At 41.7% G+C, this 25,412-nt stretch overlaps 1 protein-coding gene across 1 annotated transcript in view; it reads left to right on the forward strand.

Moving 5' to 3' along the window:
* The window catches only part of sorcs3a (sortilin related VPS10 domain containing receptor 3a), a gene marked incomplete at its 3' end in the record, with an annotated part of 208,510 nt that overhangs the window by 78,694 nt on the left and 104,404 nt on the right, over positions 1-25,412 (forward strand). Inside the window, exon 2 of the mRNA XM_084569223.1 lies at positions 3,225-3,292. Coding sequence (XP_084425349.1) covers positions 3,225-3,292 — 68 coding nt within the window. The remainder of the gene's footprint in view (positions 1-3,224; positions 3,293-25,412) is intronic.

The following is a 25,412-nucleotide window of genomic DNA, read 5'->3' on the forward strand; positions in this document are numbered from 1 at the left end:
GAGAAAAGTCATTAACACTGTCATTAGCATTCTGTGAGCTGAACCAATATTCAAAATTGTGTTTGGCACTTTGACTTGGTCTTTGAGGAGAAGGGGACATCTAGTTATGCTAATAATATGTTTTCACCACAGTTGGTTAATTGCTGAGGCAACAAGGCTAATGTGAGTGCAGTGTGACTGACATTTTGATTCAATAATTGCAAGTCAACTGGGTATTCAGACGGGGAGAGTGTACTCGAAATACAAATACCATGTCCACTATGTGTTTAAGTGAGCTGCAGATTTGTCCTTCCATCACACGCGCTCTCTGTTGGACAAAGACCAAGAACATTTGAGAGCATGCGTGTAAATAAACAGTAGGACTATCTGCCTGCTGTTCTTTGAAATCCACGTGCATTTGTTAGTCAGGTCCGCAGCTTAATGCATTAAACATTCTTTTTTTAAAAAAAAAAAAAGCTTTTATGGTTGGCTGAAAAGATGCTTTTGAGACTCCTTTTAAGATTTTCTTATGAAGCATTTGAAGGGACAAAGGTGCTTTCTCTGAGTTTCGGCTGGTGTCCTCGTTGTTCAATGTGAATTTCAAATCCAGATTGTCGTGTGGTGATGAGACGACTTATGTCTGCATGTGTCAGCCCCCAAGCAGACACGGCCACACGTCTCTGACAGCACAAAGCCCGCGAAAGCACACACACATTTTCTCTCAGATGTATTCATTTCTACGGTGTCTTCCAGCAAAATACACACACGCTGGTACACACATTCATCCAGCCTTGCTTTGTGGTGGAGCCGCATGGCAAGAGTCCATTTTCTTCTGATTCAGCACTACCCTCTCTCTGGCACTGCAGCCTTGCTTGGCCTGAACCGTATGTTCACACCCTTGGAAGGAGGGTCCCTTGGGCATGCGGCGCATCTTCCTGCAAGTTCTAGCTAAGGGTCCCTGGTGAGCAGCTGGCTTGTTCAAAAGGCTTGTGGGGAGAGTGAGGCTCGGCCAGAAGAGGAAAGGTCCTGGAAGTCTGCAGGCCGGAAGAGCTTCACAAGAGCATGAGTACAACGGAGGTCATGGGTGTGAGGACGCTTCTTTAGAGTTTTATTTTCTCATTGCCGATTGCTGACTTCTGTTAGAGGGGTCCTCTCTGCCAAGTGACTCAGTACAAGCATGTCTGGTTGCTTTAAATGAGCAGAGGCTTGTCGCGAGGTCGAGGAGTCGAGGAAGTTAAACAGTACAACTAATAACGACGCATGGACCGGCAGGTGAAAAAAGCATCTTATTATGTAAAAGGATGTTTCATGCCGGTGAGGTCAGGTCAACCGTGTCATAAGTGCTTAGTGATGGCATGCCTCCCTGTGCAACAGTGTTTTCACACACATTTAACTGCCTCGTGTAACCCGGAGGTGAGTACAGTTGGCATCTACCAGATGGTTAGGTTAAACAAACACTATTTTTCCCCTCAGTTAAGTGTATTACCTCTGATGTCTCTCACAACTTTACACCCCCAGCTGTCCCTGTGATCCACTCTGGAGTGGAGGATCACAGCTGACCACTGATCCTGTCACGGCAGACTTGGCCTCCATGTCTTGTGATTTGCTCCGAGGACTTGTGCAGAGATTATCAAAGTGCCCCGCCTGCTGATTGTCTCTCCAAAAGAGCAGACACCAAAGTTGCGAACACAGAGACTACTGGATCAGACTCCTCCACAGGGGCCGCGATGGCAGCGTGCTCCGTCAAGAGAAAAGTTTGAAAGTGGTATACACAGAGTACTAACTATACAAGGCGCAACTTTGTAGTGTTCCCCATTATTGTTTGGGAGAATCCAGTTTAGTATCAATGCAAATAGTTATTAATAGTACAGGCCTAAAGAGGCATGCATTCAATTTTCTTACACTTATCCAAGTGGTGGCAGGTCAAGCAAGGTCACATAGACACCGCAAGAATAGATAGCCATGTTCTTTAGTTCTTCCTGAGGTATTCTCAGACCAGGTAGCTGGGTCTACATGAAGATCTCCCCCCAACTGGATTTCAAAGGTCTGTCTTCACAGAGAAACATCCACGTTCCTTCTAAGAGTTTCATCAGACCTTGCATTAAGATCCGATCTGGGCAATCCTGTCACAAGTGAACAGCTTTAGGTCCTTGTGTTCATACCTGGTATTAACATGCGTCTCCAAATGCGTCTCCAGATCTGATCACAGTTTCTCACTCTGTGTGCAAATGAATCCCAACATCATCAGCAGTAGAGACAACAGCTGTTGCTGCTCCAGAACCAAGAACAGTGTCATGTGTGACATTTATAAAAGCAGTCGTATATTTTTTTCTGAATGAATGAGGCAGCACCCCTGTTGGGTACAGGTGGTATTAGGACGCACTGTGTACCCACTACCATAGGTATGTGGATTCATGCAGCCAAGACCACCTCCAAATGCCGAATGATCAGACCTCTCAAATGTGATCGCAATGCACCCTGGGGGTGTTCACACCTGTCTCTTTACATAATCGGATCGCCCAGATTATAAAAACATGACATAACATGTTAACAAGTCTTAAATGTGCTGCGAGGGTTGGAAATAAGCAAGGGAATAAGTGTATTTCCCAAAATGTCAATTACTGACTTAAAAGGTGTTTGAGCTCAGCCTTAAGAAAACTCATTTTGACCACTTGTATTCATAATTTAATTAATTCGGTCATTAGACAAAGCTTGTAAGAGCAAGGTGGAGAGGTGATACCACAGAGCACATTGCTCTTTGTACACTGGATGCTGTGCTTCGAGGCTCAGTTACCTCTTTTGCTGTTCAACACAACGTCTCTTGGTGTCGATTGATTTTACATTCCATCTTAACAATTCACTCGTGAGTAAGTACTCTTACTCCGAAGCGTAATTAATCTTTTCAGACATTAAAACAGAGCTCTAAAAGGAATCCTGGTTTACAAAGCAAATGATGATAGTTCCTGGCTTCTGTTGCTTTAAGGCGTGCTCTGGGGGCTTCGGGCCGGGCTTTGTAAAGCGTTTTGAGACAATTTGTCTTGCCATTTAAAATAAAATTGAATTGAATTGCACTGAATGGAACCAAAGACTCAAACTCAAACATCAGGAGCTCAAATAATCATACTAATCTGGGCCGTTCATGTCTTTTGACTGATCAGCCACGCTACAGCTACAGAGAAGAACCGACTGCTTACTTTGATCAGCTTATGAAAAGATTGTAATAGTCAAACTCTCTCTATTTACAGGTCATCCTGATTCTTACCAAGCTCTACGATTTCCACATTGGCAGTGTCACTGAGAGCACACTTTGGAGGTGAGTACACGTTTCCATTCATAAAACTTCACCCAGAGGAAGGCTTTAATTGTTACAATTATCCTTCCCCTGTGATGGCTTAATGTTTCGGCTGTTTGATAGTTTAATAACCCCAGCATGTCTTTGGAATGTGGGAGGAAGCCACACGGAGTGAACATGCAAATTGTGCACAGAAAGACTCCAGCCAGCTGGCGGGTTCAAACCCAAAGCTTTCTGAGGCGACAGTGCTAACCAGTGCATCACTGTGCCGCCCACGTCATTTGTGTAATTTCCACGGGCTGAAAACTAAACTGACAAAATCTTACTTGTGTTAAACCAATGAAACATGCGCATTGTCCTCTCATTTATTTTCTTGTATAACTGTCAACATATGGTCTGTAATCACTTGTTCCTGTGTTGTGCCCTCACCTGTTCCTCCGGCGCTGTCAAAACTATAGTAGAGGCTGTTTGTCATTTTCTTGTTCTGGTGTATTATCTGATGTACTCTGCGTCTTCCCCGCAACTGGGAATAAACTAAACACACATCCATGCAGAGAAACATCATGAGTGCTTTTTTAAAAAAAAATAAAAATAAAATACACCTACAAAAGGATGGGTAACATGTCCCTGATGAGTTTGAACTACTGTACATGTGTCCCATTTTCAAATGCAGACTGTGTAACACAGATGCAGAGATTCCTTTGACTTTTTGGATGACGCCACACTTGTAACAGAGTCCTCCCAGGCTGTGCTCGAGTCCTCTCAGGTAATTGACCCCTCACCGAACCTCTCTAAACAGCCATTATCCAATTATAGTTTAACAACCATAACGTTCCACAGATGGTTTGCCAAACTTCGGATTTGTGCACATGACAAAGTGGCGTGCACAGGGTAGTCATTACAGTGAGTTTTGTCGAATCCTTACCTTTAAAAAAAACCAAAGGCCTAAGTAAAAGTGTAAGTGTTTCATTAAGCTGTTTTGTGCTTTGCTCCCAAATCACAAGTGGCCCCTTTTAAGAAGATAAGGAGTTTAAAATACGACCCAGGTTATCGTGCCTGATCAGGGAGCACTGGAAGGTCCTTATTTGATCTTTCTGTATCTCACTTTGCAGTGAGAAAGAAGCAGGAGGAAAAATGAGCGTTGCAAAAATGTTTGTGCAGACTCATGACAGTGTGTGAGTTCCTCAGAGAGAACTAGAGGTCAGTTTAAATAACTGTATACAGTAGCATGCTAGGTAATCTAAACCTAGGGGACTAGTATGTTTACTGTTGTGTGGCAACACCATCTGATGCTCTGTGACACAGTGGACTACTTTCTCTCATTGGTTTTTGTGAAAGGACAGAAATGATCATCCAGATTTTAAATCAAACATGATATTAATTGTTGAGACCTGCATCTCCAGAGGTTTAAGATGGATCTGTAAACATAAATTAGCAGATAGCCTCAGAGGAGGTTTAGGCTTCTGCATCAATTTGACGGCGTAGCTACGGCGACAGCCCAGACCCTACGGAGACCCTAACGCCATGGCCTGAAGTGCACCTCCACAGCAATGTAACGAGAGCAAGAGCTGTGATTGGTCGGCTTGGTAGTAGCGTGTTTCCGTTTTAGTATTTCTGGCTGCTTCGCCATCTCCGCAGTTTTCTAATTGATTGTTTTGGATCAGTAGTCATGGAACAGGAAAGCTTAACTGAGGAGGTTCAGCGATACAAACATTTGTATGACTTGTCTTCGTCGCCATTGTTCAAAGTGAAGCAGGAAGTAGAAACAAAAAATAACCCAGCAGGCTAAAAAACGGCGCCAACTAGCATTTGGGTGGTGGTGTTACAGAGTGAGCCAGACTGACAAGCGCATAAGTATGAATGTCTCGCACCGGCGTAGGTTTTGCCGTCTATCCCGCAGTACCCTAAATGAGCCTTCAGGCTGAACCTCGGTCCTAAGCGAGGTCTGAATCAGATTCCTTCTTTGACTGCCTGAAGGGGTGATTCAGGGGATAGAACCAGGCATCAGGCATCATTAAGATTTACTCTACTACCTATAATAACTTAACCCAGCATTACTTTCAAGCGTATCACTAACAACAATAGTTCATTACAGGCTACATTAAAGAAATCCCTTTGATCACTAGCACACACACTGTGTGGTAGTTGATCAAGATGTGTAAAGGAGAACCTGCTGGAATCAGAGATGACGCCTGTTGTGTTTAATGTGTGAGCCAGAAAGGTTTTCTAGCTTCCATATTGGACATGCCCGTCAGCTTTTCCCTCACTCGCCCCGATCACAGGTTCTTGTTGTGTCCCATAAACTTTCATTTCTAAAGACACCGTGAAAATAACTATAAAGGTAGGTACTTGGGATGTTTCACGCATTTTAAACCTCCGTGGATGAAAAATGAAAAATGCTTTTTGATTCTGCCATTTCTTTTAGCACCAATGTTTCAAAACTGTTTAACTGAAAACTCACCAACTGGACGGAAAGTGGTAACTCCACTATCACATAAATGCAACATTAGTCATTTCTAGAAGGGACTTGCTAACCACCTTCATATTATGCTGGTAAAATACTAAACTCTTACATATATTATGGATATTACCATTATCACCGGATCCACTACTATCATCATAGTCTTTATAATTAGTATTATATTTTTTACACAAACATTGATCGTGAAGCACCATTATACACACCACACACAAAGCCCCCATTTGTAAGTAGATGCTCTAGATCTCCTTGAAGCTTTGTGTCAGTTATGTTGTGCATGTCCTGACTGAAAATTACTTAAAAAACATGACATTTCAGTCTAGAGCAATATTGCACCATCCTCGTGAGCTGAGTTTAAAGTGATTAAAGAGAGCAGCCATAGAAAAGGGAACATTAAATCGAAACAGTGTTCAGACGCAGGAGTGATTAGACGAGGACACTGTCAAAGTACAGCGTTTATTTATTGGGGAAAAACGGGATAAGAGTGATTTGTTTGCAACTAAAGGACATCGAGTCCTTTGATTCAGATCGCCTTTTGACCAGGCTCTCTCTCTCTCTCCAGTGTTACAGTTCTGTACTAGATTTCAAACCACAGCAGCTTTATTTGTCAAAAGAGAAATGAACAGCATTCCATCTGTACTTTTTTGTCCTTTGAGACTTCAGAGATGACAGTCCTTTAAAGCGATGGAGTAGAACATTTACACTTCTTAGGTTTGCTTACCCTGCTCGTCACGAAGTGGTAGTTTGACAATGATAAGTGGTACCAAAGAGACTGCTAGCCAATTTTGACATTTAGACAGCTTCTGCGTAATTTAGACCCGCAGGCTAAAACAGAGCTGTGTTTTGGTGTTTGACTAAGTGCAAAGAAAATGCAGTCCCTTGATACCCTGCAGTAAGACATAGCACAGGCACTTACGCTGCAGACTCTATATCATGAAATAGTCTGCATACACGTCTTAAATAATTAAATGATTCTTTACTGATGAGAATCTGCTCTGCGCGTCTAAACTACAGGCGTGCATGACAGGAACAAGCTAGTTCCCCTCTCCTCTGTCTGTATCCCATTATACAACAACAAGGACTTTGCAAAAAAAGAGATCCTATGATATATGCAAAAGTTGAAATCAGTTCACTTTGATGAATTCTACGGTCCCTGTTGCATAAACACCCCCAGACATACGCTCCGTCATAACCATCACAGATGGCGCAGAGAACATAGTGTAGTCTACAACGGAGGTGAAATAATGCAACAGAGCTGGAATCAACTTCTGTCAGAGGAGCCGTGTTCCACTTAATCACATTACGTTGTCTTCAGTGATCTTTGCTGAGCACCATCTCACATGTTACCTCATCATACGTTGCAGCTGTCATGACCAATGCCCTCCGGAAAAAGTAGATTTAGCTGCAGGCAGTAAATCAGTATAGGCAGCATACCCTGGCAGGATTTATGAACAGTTGGGGGCATCAAAGATATCTAGATAGTGGTGTGTCTGTGTGTACCTACGTGTACATGTCAGCTTCTGGTACAAAAATGTATCGTTAATATTAGTGAGCGGAGACCAGCATGTATGGAATGATTCTATCTGAGGCTTTTGGTCTCTCTGCGGAGATATGATCGGATAATAGAAGGTGCCACTGAGATATTGAGAGTTTTGCAAGAGAGTCCTTCCAGTTCAGGAGGATTGTCTTTTTAGAGATCGCTGGGGCGATCAATATGGGTTGTTTGTATTTCAGTGGCGGTTCAACTGAAGAAAGCGAATGTACTCACAGGAGCACATAAATAGAGGCAATTCGGAGGGAAATATAACGCACGCAAAACTGAAAATACTGCTATTCACAAGCACATATTGCACGTTGGATGCCGTAAGGAACCGTTCAATATTATATTGATTATAAATGGTAACAGGCATCACTAGTAGCTGCCCACATGGATCCTGGGTTCGTTCATCTTTTGAAACGCTTGTTTTCAAAAATGGTGGTTTTATTGGGGAGAACCTTTCCCTCCCTCATAGATCACGGGACCTAGTATATTCCACTGAAAAAAGGCCAAATTGTATTTAGGCCCTCTAATCTCTTCTCTACTCACAACTTACCGGGCTGTAAATGAAGCTTGTGCAGTCAGACCCTAAATGGCACAAACAGTCAACAATTTTTAACATTTTTTCACTTAATGACAATGTACCAGTCTCATTTCCACAGCGAGAAAACAAGGAAGTTCATGTTTTAAAAGACCTGTGTGCTGATAGTAGTCAGGCTTGTAATGTCTTACAGGCTGAATATAATTTACCAGGAACATGCTTTTTCTTCTGCCTTCAGTTGAGATCAGCCATGCGGGCTTATGCTGTTCCATGGGGCTCAGTGCTCCACACACATGCTCTTCATAAGTTATTACTCTCAGCTGGATCAACACGGGGAGTGGTTTCTAAACTTTACAAACTAATTTTTGACCCCCACTGCCGGTGGTAGCTACAAGGCATTGGGATCTTTCTGCAATAAATGAAGATATTTGCTAGTACAATATAAGGAAATATTTGAGTGGCACATCTAAGGATCTAGACCATCTACTACACACTGCAAATTTGTCCATAGGATGTACCTTAGGCCTAGAAAGCAGCATGTATGAAAATCGTTTCATCTCCCAAATGTGAACTATGTTCATTAGGCGTCCTGTGGTACTCTATGCATATGTACTGGGAATGTTCAGGGGTGGCCATATTCTGGGGAAAAAATAGCTGAAATACTTGGAGTTAGGGTCCCACTCTCTCTGCTGTTGCTTCTGCTTAATGACGACTTCCCTCTAGATCTGCGCTTGCAAGAAATACGTATTATGTGGGCTGGTTTCACAGCAGCTAAAAAAAATGTTGTCTCTGAGATGGCAGCCACCAGATTCCTTGATCTGGCTGCAGTGGGCCAACACCTATCTTGAAATAGTTTTGATCGAGTGCTTCTTAGACCGAATGCATGGAGCCAGCTTTAAAACTCTCCAGGCATGGGAGGTGGCTCATAGACTGGTTAAAGAAAGAGCGCAACGTGACAGACCGTAAAAGGTGTATCATATGTGAGAGCAGATATATTTCATTTTTCTGTATTTGTTTTCATGTATTTCTCCATGTTTCTGTCTCTCAGAACAGTTTTATTTCGAGTGAAAATAATATAGACATCATATAGATTGTATGGGAAAAGTTCAGATGGCTGTTTTCGCCTGTAATTCACCTTCAGCCAATTAGCTACAAATTCAGATTGATGACTCGAAGCTGCTGCACAAGGGCTTAACTATTTATAGAAAGTACACTTAAATCAAGACGACAATATTCAGAGGACGTCTGAGAATCTTTCTCCGCTTCCCACCAGTAAGAGATGACTCTCACCATCACCCAAGGTAAATGCAGCCTGATAGTTGGACTCACTGGAGAAGACTCAATCAGGTGGAGTAACTTATCCGTGGTGTGAGAACCCGTCACCGTGGTTGAAGTTACTGGCAGCAATCCCAGCTCTCCCTCTCACTCACAAACCTACAGCTGTCCACCCAGCCTTGTCAATGGATCTGAAGAGAGGCGAGAAACCCGACCGAAATATTCATTTCATTTTAAAGAACATTTTAGATGGGAATGATCCAAGCATACGAAGTTAAAGGAAGGCAGTTTCAAAAAGTGATAAGAACTGAAAGATAAAAGGCAGACTAGCACCATTTGCATCAGCTCAACTGTAGCACTCTCCTTTTTTTCCCGGCAAATTGAGATTCCTGCTCTGATAGGGCTTGAAGAGAAGTTGAAGAGAATGTTTATCACTTCATAGGAAGACGTCCAAATGGCAAGTCTAACGCTGTCTTTTTGCAAAGGTCAAGGCAGTGGCAACACTTCAAAGTCTCGTCCAGTCAGTGTGTCAGTTGTAATGAACATTCTGACCTTAAACAATGAAAGCTGATCAGTCAGCCTCTGCATAATTTTCAAAGCAGCCTTGTGTGTGGCGGAAGAGACAAAAGTGAAGGCGAATCAACTCAGCAAAACACTTCTTCAAAGTTGTTCATCCTCTCTCATCTGGCCTCTGGAGGACTGTCCCCCCGTGTGTGAGAATGTATCGAATATGACAAGTGCTGGGTTCATTTGCAGGTATTCAGGTATTTCCCGCCTATTGCTGTATGAATTTGACATATTCTGTACTTGTGGTTTTTGCAAAACAAGCCCATGCAGCAGTTGTTTTCTCAGTTTCATGCAGTGCGTTTATTGAAGCTGTGCTCAGTGTGTTACAGAACCACTGAGCTGGAAAATCTGACGATGAGCTGATCTTTTTTGTATCTCGTATCTTTTTTTATGCCGTGTTTTTTTTTTTTCAAAACAGCTATGACTCAGATATTGTTGCAATTTTAAACGAATGGAATGGTAATGAAGGTGTCTAATATATGAATGAAACACCAAAACCTGAAGCTGAACCATCAGTTGGAAACGTTGCCATGGACACTAGTGTTCCATTAATAATCAGAATAAACCGCAACAGACTGACTTAATCAGAAGGAAATTTCAGTCAGATTGAGAGGGTTGAGGTTCACACCACAGAGGAAGCAAAACAACTAGTGGTTCAAACAGCTTATAGCTAGGGTGGGCTCAGGTGACCCTGAGACATCCCTTAGCTATGCTGCTATAGGTCTAGGCTGCTGAGAACATGTCCTCTAATTTCTTCTCTCTTGCTATCCATGCATTAGTGTCCTACTGCTGATCTCAAATCATGCCACGTTATGTCTTCACCATCTGATTAAAGCAAATTTTCCTGTGACTGGCAGAGATCTGCACCGTGACTGACGCTGCAGACAGAACCATATGCCATTTAATCTGGGAGCACTGCATATTTTTAGATGCCGCTGCTGTTAAAATACAGAGCTGACCGTTTTTTTTTTTTTGTTTTGTTTTGTTTCACATTTGTAATTAGTTGGCATGCAGTTTTAGGAGCGCTGGTCTGATGGAGTTGGATTACATTCTTTGCTGCAGTGCTGAGACGAGTAACTCTCTCTGCAGTAGAAATGCCGTTTGGTTTCATTCGTTCATTTTCAGCAACCGCTTGACCTCTGAGCAGGGGTGTCAAACTCATTTTAGTTCAGGGGCCGCATGCAGCCCAGTATGATCTCAAGGTGTCATGTTTCTGGTGAAGTGGGACCCAAATGCAAGACACTAAGGGGTGGCAGGAGCAGGCAACATTACTTTAATAAAAACACACACAAAAAAACAGAATTTAAGGCACTGCAGGGGCGGCAGGGTAATATAAACACAGAAATCTAAAAGAAACTGGTAAAGATCAAAAATTCAAGAACAAAAGGAAGCATGAGAAATACAAGGAGATGAATGGTACAACAAACAGGTAACATCACAGACAACTTAAACAAGAACAAAGAGAAAGGCAGGGCAATATATAGGCAGAGGGGGGACAAGACACAGGTGAAACGAATGAGGGCAGAGCACACAGGGAGAAACCAATCCAACAATCAAAGGGGGGAAACACTGGAAGTAAAGAAAGACAAGAAGCACCAAGGAAGAAATTTACAAAATAAAATCAGGAAACACAAAGAAACCAAACAGGGTCACAGAAAATATTCAAAATTAAAATCCTTATAATCCACATATAATAACAGCAATGCTTTTTCCCTTTGTTTTGGTGCAAAGAAGTATATTAATTCCTTCTTTCCCACTGCCACCAGACTCTGACAGCTGACAGGAGTCTAGAATCATGGACTACTTCCTGCCATATAATGCACTGTTCACTTTTTCAGCTTCTGTTTACATTTTTCAGTGCACTGTTTGCATCCCCATTTGCACATCGATATTTGCACTAGTTACTTTATATTTTGTATTATATGTATCTTTTATATTCTATTTCTATATTGTTAGGCATGTGGGAGGACGGCAAAAAAAGATTTCATTGTACAGGGAAACGTGTTTCTACATTATGGATATGACAATAAGCTGTTTGAATCTTGAATCTATGAAAATGTTTACATTTAATGAACTATCCTTTTACAAAACAAATGAATTCTGTCTCCCTGCTCTCGGGGGGTCGCAGGGGGACTTGGGCCAATTCACACTCACATGCACACCTACAGCCAATTTAGAATCACCTAACAATCATGTCTGTGGACTGTGGGACGGAGTCAGACGACCCAGAGAAAACCCACGCAGGCACAGTGAGAACATGCAAACTCCGCACAGAAAGGTCCCAGCTGACCAGTGGGTTCAAACCACAGTATAAAGATGGACGGCAGAACTGCTCCTCAAAAGTGAAGCCAAAGCAAGTAGAGCTCCCCCTTCTGGCTGGCTGTAGTACAGGTCATAAGCTCCACCTCCTCCGTGTTAGCAGATGGGACTTGGGCCAAACTAACATGATAAAATACACATCAAATAATTTCATTGGTTTCTGTTATTTCAAAACTTCAACTTCTGTTACTTCAAGGCCCTGCAAAGCTCATAGTCGCTGTCCTGAAAGTTATTCCCGGCTGGGTCAGGCTAGCTAGCTCCAGGATTTGGCAGCCTTTCCTCACAATATCCAGTGTTCCTTCAAAGTCCATTGTGAAAATGTCTTTCTAAGAAGATCTGCAACCAAATCGATAGCCTCTCTTCCTTCGGCCATCGTGGGTTCCAAAAGTAGCTATCAAAACATTAACGGGGACGATTTGCTTGTGCAGCTTACAACACACAACCCGCTAGCTTGGCTTAGACGGAGCGGCTCTCTGACCCTCCAATCAGAGGACGTGAAAACGCTGACGCTACCGTAGGCCACAGAGAAGGCCTAAGAATATGAACCTGAAATGGGATTGGTTAAATGGACAGCGTCATTACAATGTGTTTCAAGCTTCAGTTGCCTGCAGTTTTAATTGTGAAGGCCCTGGCAGATTTCTTTGACTCTTTGCATTAGAGCTTTTATCCAATCATATTTCAGCCGTCATGTGTTGCCAGAGTTACACTGCAGGAATCACTGCAACAGAGAGACGGACAAGCCATTAAATGAAAAGAATAGGCTATTGGGAATAATTTAATAAGATTAATGGAAAAAAAATAAAAATGTGAGTCAATGATTTTGATAAAGTTTAGGCCAACAGAGAAGGCTTTTCTGGCCCTGGCCATCAGTACTAACTACTACACCACTGTGCCACCCTCCGCTCAGTTTAACAATTACAATTCTATCTCTGTGTCCTCAGATAGCCCAGTCAATATCCATGACAACGACTCTTCCAACAGACCTCCATATGATAACGCCAACAGACATGTAGCATTCTCTGACTTCTGTCATCTTATCCTGCAGCTAACAATGCTGTAGTTGTACTTGGTTCTGTTTTCACAGCAAATGATGAGGCGTTTGAGTCTAATTATTTTGATTTAATGGGTCTCAGTCACGCCTTCAGCATGTTAACGCTGATCTGATTAAGAAAAAAAAGGCATTCTCCTCAGTCTTCTCTGTGCCCTATTAACATCCTGATTACAGTCGTAATGACGTTTAGTATGAAGAAATATTCATTATTAGAATAACCGTCTGAAATTAGTGTCACTGAAACTGACAGTGATTATGAAATATTAGGAAACTGGTGGGGAGACTTTTTTTTTTTTTGTGCAACACTAGTTGCTTCACTTCTGGAAATGAATTACCAAAATATATGTTGGTGTCAGACTACTAGCCATTTTCAACAGAGTGTTGGTGTTGGTTGTATTATAGGAAATATAGAATCCAGTGTGGGGCCATACGGGGAGTAAAAGTATCTCAACCTCTACAATATGACTTTTGTTCATGGTCTGTTTCTGTGTTGAGGCTCAATGTAATGTGCTTATGCAATAGAAGAAAAAAAATCTATTTGTTCTGTGAACATCTGTAGTTTATACACATAGGTGTTCAGGTGCTTTGTTCATTTTTAATCTGTATATTTTCATAACACTTTGTTCCGGAGCTCCAATATTACACTTAAGAAATATTGCAAGAAGCTCAAAATGACTTGGTTGCTGAATAGGACACTTTACAACTGATCCTCATCTGTCATTATTCCATCATACTAAAGTGGTAGCCTAGCAGAATCAGTCATATATATCTGGGTATCTATTCAGAATGATAAATCGTCATCAGACACTAGATTATAGGTACAAAGATTCCTAACAATGCAAACTGAATGTTTGCTGCTGCTGCAGCTTCATATGAAAATCACTGGAAATGCAGTGTGTTCGGCAGTGAACTTACCACTATCAACAAAAGTGCTTCTGAGACAGCTGTAATTTTAGTCATTTGTCTCGGCAGCAGATCGTTTTGAAATATTTTAGGGAGCAGTGGAAGAAGGAACAGCCACAGTGAGCTGTTAGATGAAGAGCTGCACACCTCCAACATCTCAGCCGACTCCTTTCCTGTTGTTAACACACTCATATGGTGTGTAAAATAAAATCACAGAATGATTCGAAAAGGATGGATTAAATGTATATTATCTGACATCTTTATTAAAATGACAGTAGTTTGTTTTGCTGCCATAACGTACTTGTTTTCATGATAATAACCATTTACCTTGGGTTATAAAAAAAAGCTGAGTTGTGTCAAAAAAATAAAAGAAAAGAAAACATTTCAGAGAGAGTCATCACTCTTGGAGGGTATCCCCTTCCCAAATCACAAAAGACCGTCAGAGAGACTGAGATGTGCTGTGTGTTATCAATGCCTGGCTGTAGACTCCTCCTCTCCCACTGTGCCAGGTCTGGGTCACCAGGGGGTGAAGAGTGACATCCTCTCAAATTGCATCATTTTGCTGAGCATGCTCACAGGCTATGTGATATTTCACAGGTCAGTGCCCATAATAAGGGCCCGGCTCTCTCAGAGAGACCCACCTGATGTCTGTGACCTTCTGCAATTGGACTTGGTATTTCACTCAAAACCTTGCCAGCCTGAGCTCACCAGAACTTTTCAAGAGCACTTCTATGAAAGGACTCAGGAAGGGGATGAGATTGATACAGCTGCTGCAGGTTAAAGCTGCACTAATCTACATGTTTATATTAAGAACGAATGAAATGGCAATGTGTAATACGGGTAGTGGCAACCCACAGAACCTGACGCTTTATTTTGACTCTGTTTCTTAGCAAAGCTTGCTATGCAGAAACAAGCCTCCGCAAGCAAATACCTGTACAGAAAAGGTTGCTTCGAATGACAAGCTACAATCCCTTCAGAGGGCCCTCCATTTCCATTTACTGTCATTGTGAACTCACCCACCAATGGAGTTCCAAATATCATTCACTATACACACATTTCATGCATAAAGCCTTATGACCTTGGTCTCCTGGAAATCAAAAAGCACTGTGGAAAGCAAGCAGAACATGAAGTGCAGTTGTAGTAATATGCTCTGTAGTGTCAAAAAATTCAAGCACAGACAGATGCGCAGAAACTGATAAAGAAACAGTTCTTTTGAATGGCTAGTTCAGCTTTAAAGTCCTGCCAGATGGTTCTTTGATTCACTGTCGATGTGAACTGAGTTATGAAGTGAGCAAGGAACTGTACAGTAGCTACCCAACACCAAACAGAAACATTTAGCAATTAGCAATAGACGCCAACAACTGAGATAAACGTGAACTGAAATGCACTTTAAAATCTTACACAACTAAATATACACTGCCTGGCCAAACAAAAGTCGCCGCCCCCAAAAAAAACAAAATAACAAAAATTCAGTGTTCAGTATTCAGCACCATTTCCACATTAATGTCATAATTAGTTGCCATACAAGTTACCACAGCTACTAAATAGCTAGCTAGTGCATAGTGTAGCCTGGTGCATGGTTGATTTCTCTAAAAGTTATTTTGTTGATTCATTGATTAGTGGCATTTGTGAATTAAAAAAAAACTAAAAAGGCTGAGCTAAAATTGTAGTCTTTAATGCCATCTTCAGTAGATGTTTTTTTAAGCTGTAAAATCTGCAAATATATGGTATTATTTCACTATGCCTTCTTAAAAACTGATAAAATAGCAATTATAGCCATAGCACAAATTTTCTAGTGGAACTGTTCATCAAATCATATATTTTCTTATAATGATTGGCTAACACCTACCTGGTGATCTCAAATCTCACTAGTCTCTAGATATAGGTTATTCATCCATTAACCTGGAGAAACTTTCCCATTTAATTGATTTTTTTTATTTTTTTTTTTAAAGTGCAGCACAGAACTGATGGTAGCCTGAAAAAAACATACTCTCACACGCATGCAGCTCGAAATTCCATTTCACATGAATTATAGCTTATATTGGCTGGGAGTTAACACATAAATCATCCTCACTTTTATTGAACAGGTCATTTATTCTGATCCTTTCCCACAATATTTAAATTCTCACCTTTTTAATTACACACTCGGGCCTTTCCCTTATATCCTGAAGCATGCTCCGTGTCATGACAGCAAATGGTAGAATTTCATCACAAGGTTTTTCTCTGGAGGCGACGTGAAACGTCATACTACACTGAATCAAGGGCATCTCTCTTTTTTTCTCTCTCTCTCTTTCTTTCTCTCTCTCTCTGTGAGCTGTCTTTGGTTTGTTGTTTTGGTTTGAAGTAATCAACTCAAAGCCTCATCAGCCACCTGCGATCAGAGATCTTTTAGTCTTTTATACTTCTTTGATGTGCACCCTTCCACATCACTCTTCACCTTTTCTTGATCTTGACCCAATAAATCTGTCTCACTCTGGGATTCATATAGAATAGAAAGTGAATACCCCTCAAACATATGACAAAATGTCCAATGTTTGTCGACAGCAGCGGGTAGCCGCAGAGCTTTGACTCCGCTGCTTATCTGGAATGACACAAGTATTTCCGTGGAGGACAACATCATGACGCGTTTCGCCTGCAGCGAGGTGCTGGACTGTGCTGATGTACTGTAGCTGGTGGCCTGTGTGCTACAGCTAGGTACACATTGTGTTTTTCCTCATACCAGCTGCTGGCTGCTTGCGCAACGGCCAGTTATAGCCAGTACTGAGGCCACAGGCTCAGATCTGTTGATATCATGGATGTGTTGCTGCCAACGCTAAGAGACGCTGCCAGGACTGCTGTGCAGCACAGGAGGAAAGTTTGGTGAAGGTTGGAGGAAAGTTTATTATTCATTTTCCTCTCCTTCCTGTTATTTACCTTGGTAAAACTTCACTTTCACATGTCTGAGTTATAAGTTCCACATGATTGGATGTGGAGCTGCTTATCAGAAAGAAGAAAGGTGGCAGATAAAGGCACTGCAGAGTTGTGAAGCATAGCTCCCACTCACTTTCCAGGAGAGCACCCACCACTACCCCCCCCACCACGGCCACCCCCTCTTCTCTTTAGAAACGGCAACAAAACATGCATTTACCCCAGTGCTGCTGCAACAGGATGCACACTGGCAAATGAGCAGGCGATCAAACAAAAGAGCGTGCTCAGACGTCTTACACCTGTGCCTGGCTTTCATCATCCCTACTTTACCAAGTCTCCACCAGAGAAACAGCTGGCGTTCTTATAAACAATTGTGAGTTGTTCATCCTCAGCAAGCGACTTCCACGCTGGCAGAAAAAGGAAGGCATGATTTAATATTGGAGTCTGCCTTCACGGGACATGATGGGCTTATTTTCAAATGAGTTATGGCGGATATAAATCAAAAGTTAGTTTGCAACGCTCATCACTTATGGCAAAAGAGCAGTCAGAAGCTCCAGCACTTCTAGCAGTTTTTTTAAAAAAAAAAGGCTCTGTCCCTTTATCTGAGTGCAAGACAGATCATCAAGCTGCCTTCAAACGCCATGGGATGGACATGTTTGAGGACATGATGTGTGAAAGAACAGCTGACCCCCATGTCCGTGTTCTACACCTCTAACAATCTCCCCATAGGTTTGCGCAGAAAGAAAATAGGACAGTGGATTATTTTAACCCCACAGGAAACACTGCTGCTGATTTTTTTTTTCTACAGTTACAATTACCATTAACTGATAAAAAAAATAATAATTTCAATTATTTCAATTGTGTTCTTTAGAGTTCTATAGTCTGACCAGCAGAGTCAATCAAAGCAGTGCAGCAGTAGAGTTCGCCTGATATCAGTCTGGGTTAATGTATTCTACCAGACCAATCAAACCCTTTGGACGGGTTTTATGTGGTGTAGAGTCTTATCAGACTCATTATCTATTTGAAATCGACTCTGGCTAAACCAGGCTAGTTATGCAGTTGATATGAGCACGTTTTTCCCCCAAAGACGTGCTCTCAGCTTGGTACTGAGAACCATGCGGGAACTGGATACCACATCTCCTTCCCCTAGACACCTCTGTACACACAATGGCACCAAGGGCTGAGGTAATCAAAAATGATCTGCTGCTTTCTCATTTTTGATCCACTTTTATTGCATTTAGAAATACACCAATTAGCCACAACATTAAAACCACTGACAGGGGAAGTAAATAACATTGACCATCTTGTGACAATGCAACGTTCTGCTGGGAAACTTCTGGATCCGTGGGATGATCCACAGAGGCCCCTCCCCTCAACCCATAGGACCCGTAGGCCCCCACTAACAACTTTCTGTAGCCAGACACCACAGGACACCCGCAGAAGGCCCATGTCCACACATGGGCCTTCTCCGGGTGTCCTGTGGTGACCTACACAATATTAGGAAGATGGTCATACTGTCATGACTGATTGGCGTACATTGAAAATGCCTTCATACGTTGCAAGAATCTAGGGAGCCATTTTAAAATAATTAATGCGGACTGCTGATTTCTCTCAGACACGGACAAGACTGAGCCTTTTATTTTTTAATCAACCTTCATTTTAAGCAGAGAGCTCCTCCACTCATCGGTTTCCTGTTAGCACATGGACTGTCTTCCGTCTTCTTGACCCCGACATGTCAGTTATCATCACTCAAACACTCCAGAGACACCAGAGCACAGACTCAGACCTAGTGGCCGCTGCGGTGCTCTGCCACACTCCGACAATACACTCTGTTATAATGTAGCCATGGAATCGCTGTTTTCCAGGCCCACTCATGGCATGAATAATGAATGAAAGTCATTTCTGGTTGTTCTTTGCCCGCCAGCTTTGCAAGGTTGAAAAATACACTCGGGGCTTTTTCCTCCGAACCTGCACTCTGACTAAGATTTAAATCACACTCTGTGCACCTGTGATCAACTGTGACGGGAGCTGGTAGTCGGTTCGCCTCAGAGTGGACAGAGGGGAAGAAAAATGTTTGGCTGAGGTGACTTAAGACAAGACATGATGCGTGTCAAAACTAGTGGCATGTCAAAATCAGATTTATCCTTTGTAACCCAAAACGTCCTTCTGGTCCTCATGAAAAAGTCATCATGTCTGGAAGGAGACTTAAAAGTTTTATATTTTATTTAAAGATTCATTCTGAAAGAAGCATTCTAGAGCCCCGTGAGCGGGGAAAGGGATGAGGCATAGATACTTTACTATGTCAAGGTTGAATTGAGAACACGAGCTTTAAGTGGAAAACATGACAAATGTTGTCACTGAGAGCGATCTTTGAATGTCAGCACTTCTGTCTCACTCTAGCTGTTTCTTTAAGGTATTTCCTCACTGCATTTGTCAGGCATGTTGCAGTGTAATGATGCGGTCAGGGCTATACTTGGTAGGGCCTGATGGCAGCATGGTATACTGTGAGGATTTCTTTTACAGTGTTTGTTTCAGCTGCTCTTGCATCACTCTCCAACACATGTTTGTCACGTGAAATCTCTTGTTTTTTTCACGCTGCAGCATCCTCTCTGAATTTCTCATTGCTTCGTATTAGCAGCGGCACAGATTCTAGCACGGCACATTTCCTGTTTGCTGTTTGTTTCACACATGGTTTGCTTTTATATTTCCTTTTCACTATCACCCACAAACACAGACACATACATAAACACACACACATACGCACACAAGCGGATATGGACACAGACACATTTCTTAATCTACTGAAAGAACGACAGACGTCGGCGCACAGTCTTTTGAGGAACCATTATTTTTTCCACGCCTCACCGTGCTCTGCTCTCACACGTGTCGCCGGCGACTCCGTGCTCTCCCGCAATAACACCTGCAACTACAGTATCTTCCAATCTCATTGTGGCAGTTCTCCAAAGTCATTTTCAATTATGCTTCAGTGGATTTTGCATTAGGGGAGTGCAGCAGTCGCCTTAGGTGAAAACATGGAAAGATGCAAGTGTGTGTGTGTGCATGTAGCCGAGGGTGAATGTATATGCTGCAGATAAACATCTTGACAGCCTGTACATTGTGACTCTCCTTGCTGAGATATGCTTTGCTGATGGGAGCAGTGATTATTAAAAACTGCTGGATATGTGCCGCCTCGCCTCATGACATGCCGCAACACGATCGCCACGTTGTATTCTCTTTTCGAGCTCATGTAGTGTCAAAATATGATATAAAATATTGTATTCACTGGCCGTTCGGCATGTCATATCAGTACTTCTGCCTCTGTGTCTTGACTGAATGTTCATTTGCTAATGGAAGTAGGGACTTCGACGTCTCGTCGACGTCATCGATGACTGCCGAGACTGCCAAGAAGTAGTTGAACACTTACTAAAATTGAAACTGCTACCCACTGTAGCTGAGAATTTGGACTATTCGAGTGAATTTAGTCTGATTGTTGGTTGGTGGTCAGAGCCTGGGGAGTTGTCGTTGTGTCCTTATTAATTATATTAGAAAAAAGAACTCAACAGAGACCCGAGAACAGATGCTAATGGAAATGCTAATGGCTGACATGGCAACACTGCTCTCCAGCAGTTTGTTTCTTCACATATAGACCTATAAAACTAAACCAGATAGATTTCCATTAACGTTACGCTCTAAGTGGATGAAGGTCATCCTAAATTGGCTGTAGGCGTGCCTGTAAATGTCAACAGTGACCCTCCACAGGATAATACAGCTTACAGTTAAATCATACACAACGCTGTGTGCCCCCCCCCCTCCAAAAAAAAGATGCGTTCTCATTCAGATATCTTCAGATATGCCATCATTATGTAGAAAGGTTTATTCTGAAGTATTAATGAAAGTATTACAGTCAATTCATAAAAACATAATCAAATCAATAAAGTAATCATCTGTTGCAGCCCCAGATGAAAGACAATGGAGATTCACTGTCGGCTTCAAATACCGCGTACTTCCTCCTCTTCAGTGTAGTCTCAGATGCAAGGAAACATTTCCAGGCTCCAGGGTATTGTCCTGCTCTTTGAAAGAAGATGTGCTGCGTACAGTAAATGTGGCTTGGAATGCAGACTGGAGGTCTTTAATTGGGTATTCTTTGCACAGTCCATTAAATAAGATGCTGCTTTTTTCCCCAGAAAACACCACTTCTTCTACTTTTTCCTCTCACACCCGCTGTCTGCTGCAGACCACATCTTCCTTGAAAAAAGTTTAAAAGCTGCCCAAACTATTTGTGGCCTGGTGCATGCAGCAGATTTCGGAGGCCTTATGAGGCCTCTTGACACATGGTGAGTCATGCCAGATGTAGTTTTGTGTTTAGCTGGGCGATTTAGAATTTGATTCTGTGGGTGGAGTTGGGCGGGGGAAGAAAATTTGGCAGTTTTTCTTATTACTTTTTAATGGTGATTTGAAACAAAACCAAAGTTTCCCCTGCATCGGCCTGTCAGTGGACTTCTCAAACATCTAGCATCTAGCTGAGATGTGGTGGTTCACTGCTGCAGTTTGTTGCCAAATGGTTTCTATGCTTCATCTGCATTGCTTGTCACTATAGGCTATAGTAGGGTAAGTAATCTGGGTAGTCAAAGTACAAATATATATATATATATATATTATGGCATGCCATTCAGGAAATTAATCTTTGAATATATTGAATGAAACCTTGAATATATGGAATGAAACTTTGAATATATGGAATGAAACTTTGAATATATTGAATGAAACTTTGAATATATTGAATGAACCTTGAATATATTGAATGAACCTTGAATATATTGAATGAAACTTAGAATATATTGAATGAACTTTGAATATATTGAATGAACCTTGAATATATTGAATGAAACTTAGAATATATTGAATGAAACTTGAATATATTGAATGAATCTTGAATATATTGAATGAAACTTAGAATATATTGAATGAAACTTGAATATATGGAATGAATCTTGAATATATTGAATGAAACTTAGAATATATTGAATGAAACTTAGAATATATGGAATGAACCTTGAATATATTGAATGAAACTTAGAATATATTGAATGAAACTTAGAATATATTGAATGAACCTTGAATATATTGAATGAAACTTAGAATATATTGAATGAAACTTAGAATATATTGAATGAACCTTGAATATATTGAATGAAACTTAGAATATATTGAATGAAACTTGAATATATGGAATGAATCTTGAATATATTGAATGAACTTTTGAATATATTGAATGAAAGTTGACTGACGTCAGACTTCACGGCAGTGCCTGCGGCCATCTTGTTTAGCTTGTGGATGCTGCAGCAAAAAGTGACAGAGTGACAACGAGTCAGGCCGCTCGCAATCTCGTTGCGGCAATATTAAACAATGAGGACATGATAAACACACTGGCGAATGCGTGTACGGGCCAAAATCCTCCCGATACCCCTGCCCAATACCCTGCCCGTTCTTCTAAGAAGTTCGCTCCTTTTTGCAGTCCGCTGTGTGAGTAACGTGTCCAAAGCTGACAATGTGTCGCCGATCATCAAATACGTTCAGTACTAAACTAAATATTCAGCCTGCATTGGTCTATGAATGTGGGTGATTCTTTTTGCATCTAAATAATATATGAAGAGCTTCTCTTTCAGTTCACGAAATCCGTAGCCGCGGCAGCTTCTCCAGTCCCAGAGAAGAGCCGCGTCAGAGCGCAGTGCCGTTACGCACGGCCATCCACTGTTGTGCCTTCATTAAATCACCTGAAAACTATATCAAGCTAACCATACAGACCTACATACAGATCTCTACACACAGCAGAGTGTTCCGTTAAAAGCTCTGCCACGGTTAAAAAGGAGCGAACTTCTTCGTTAGAAGAACGGGCAGGTTATTGGGCTGGGGTATCGGGAAGATTTTGGCCCGTACACGCATTCGCCAGTGTGTTTATCATGTCCTCATTGTTTAATATTGCCACAACGAGATTGCGAGCGGCCTGACTCGTTGTCACTCTGTCACTTTTTGCTGCGGCATCCACAAGAAACAAGATGGCCGCAGGCACTGCCGTGAAGTCTGACGTCAGTCAACTTTCATTCAATATATTCAAAAGTTCATTCAATATATTCAAGATTCATTCAATATATTCAAGATTCATTCCATATATTCAAGTTTCATTCAATATATTCCAAGTTTCATTCAATATATTCAAGGTTCATTCAATATATTCCAAGTTTCATTCAATATATTCAAGGTTCATTCAATATATTCCAAGTTTCATTCAATATATTCAAGATTTATTCCATATATTCAAAGGTTCACTCCATATATTCAAGGTTTCATTCAATATATTCAAAGATTAATTTCCTGAACGGCATGCCATAATATATATATATATATATATATATATATATATATATATATACACTGATCAGGCATAACATTCTGACCTTCCTTCCTGTAGGTCTCCCTTGTGTCTGGCAAGACAATATTGTTAGTGGGGGCCTTTGGGTCCTATGGGTTGAGGGGAGGGGCCTCTGTGGATTGGACTTGTTCCAGTGCATCCCACAGATAATTGATCAGTTTGGGATCTAGTGAATTTGGAGGCCAGGTCAACACCTTGTGCTGTTTTTTTGAGTTGTTCCTAAAGCGATTTTGTGTGTGTGCCTCTGTCAGACTCCATCCTGCTGGGGATGGCTGCTGCCATCAAGGAGTGTCATTGCTATGGGGTGGGGGTGCCTGGTCTGGCCTAGGTGGGGGGTACATGTCTAAGTAACATCCACACTAATCCCAGGTCCAAAAGTGTCACACAATGGTCAATGTTATTCATTTCTCCTGTCAGCAGCCATCCTGACAGGTGTTTTACTCACCCTATTTACATGAAGCAGCATGTTTTATTCAGTCCAACACAGTAGATAACATCAACAAATTACAAATAACAAGGAAAACTGACCACGATGGCCGTCAAATAAGTAGATTTATTATGATTGAACAAGATTATAAATTAGGATGGAGATGTTTTGGCTTTGGATGTTATTTTTTTTTTGCTGTTTTTGCTGAAAAATAACAGTCAAGCGAGTGAAAAACTAAAGGTACCTCAAATTGTGAGATCAATACTAATCCTGCCCATGAAACTGTAACACATACACAGAAACTGAACATGTCATTTTATTTGATGGGATATAATGGGATCACTACCGCAGGAAAACTGATAAGACAAAATATCCAACACTAGGGAAATGTTGATATCAGAGTAATATCACACCCACATTTGTGCAGATTCAAAGACTGATTTCAGATTGATTCTATGATGAACCAGACATCAGCATACAGCACACAGTAGTTCAGTTGTACATGTGTAAATGTGTGTAGTTGCCACTGAGCTGTGTTATCCCTCCCTTTGTTCTCTCCAGCCTCCTTTGAGCATCACATATTCTCAGCATTAGAAAATGGCTGCACAGGAACGCTGTTCTAAATGAAACCAGTGTGGCAAACACAACGGCACAATTTAACAGTGAATTATGACAGCGTTTCTGCCCGAATTCTGTCTGGAGTGCCTGCTTAGTGTTTTGGATTAAACCTCTTAATAATCCATTGGCTGAATGTAGCAGCACACTGGCTGCGAGTAACGGACTAATTGCCTCGGGCAAATCATCCATCCATTCATTCGCTGTGCCTGCTTCCTCCTGTTCAGCCTCACTGCGAGGATGGAGTCTTTCCCTTCATGCCCGAGACCAAATGGCAGCGAAACACCCAGGACAGGTCACCAGTCGCTGCAGGGCCATCACACATACAAACTCATTTCAGTCTGCAGTTCTGACCTAACAAACATTGATCTTCAATTCATCCAGCTGTCCTCATATGTACTGTAGGTTAAACCTGCTACAGAATGGTTTTTTAACCATTACCACAGTGGTTCCCTAATCTTAATCTTAATCCTTATCTTTCATTGGCACAGTAAAAATTCTGACACTGTACTGTCTAATTTGGGCCAATGCCACTCAAAACACAATGTTTGAGAGCATAAACCAGACTGCGTAAATCATTTTAAGGTACAATACAACTGCAACAATATATCTTTACAAACAAAATCCTTCCAAGCGCATAGTATTTTTTTCCTCTGTGCCTTGAGAGCTGTGGGTGGAGGCATTCTGGGACGTCCAGATGTCAGTGCCAATATCTCTGAATGCTTTGAGAGACTTTCTTCAGATTTGGCACAGTTGTCCACCGGCACTCAGAATGCATCCTGTCCAGATACCAGTATACCACCCACCCTTAACCTGAGATTAACCTTGCTTAATTTTACATCCCACACAGCCAATATCCTTTGCAGGCTACACAATCCACGACCCCCAAAGCACCCCATACAGTAACTCTGCCAAACACTGGCATTTTCCCTTCTTTTGAACTGCATACAAAGCTAGAGATTACTTGCTGCCTTCTATGTTTATGTGATAAAGAAACATGTTGCGAGGTTTGTACAGCTATCTACCACCAATGCTGTCACTCGTATTTAAAGTTATGGTTATTGAGGGAATGATGCTTATGACTAGCCAT

Source organism: Chelon labrosus (assembly GCF_963514085.1).
Source record: "Chelon labrosus genome assembly, chromosome: 2".
Classification (NCBI taxonomy): domain Eukaryota; kingdom Metazoa; phylum Chordata; class Actinopteri; order Mugiliformes; family Mugilidae; genus Chelon; species Chelon labrosus.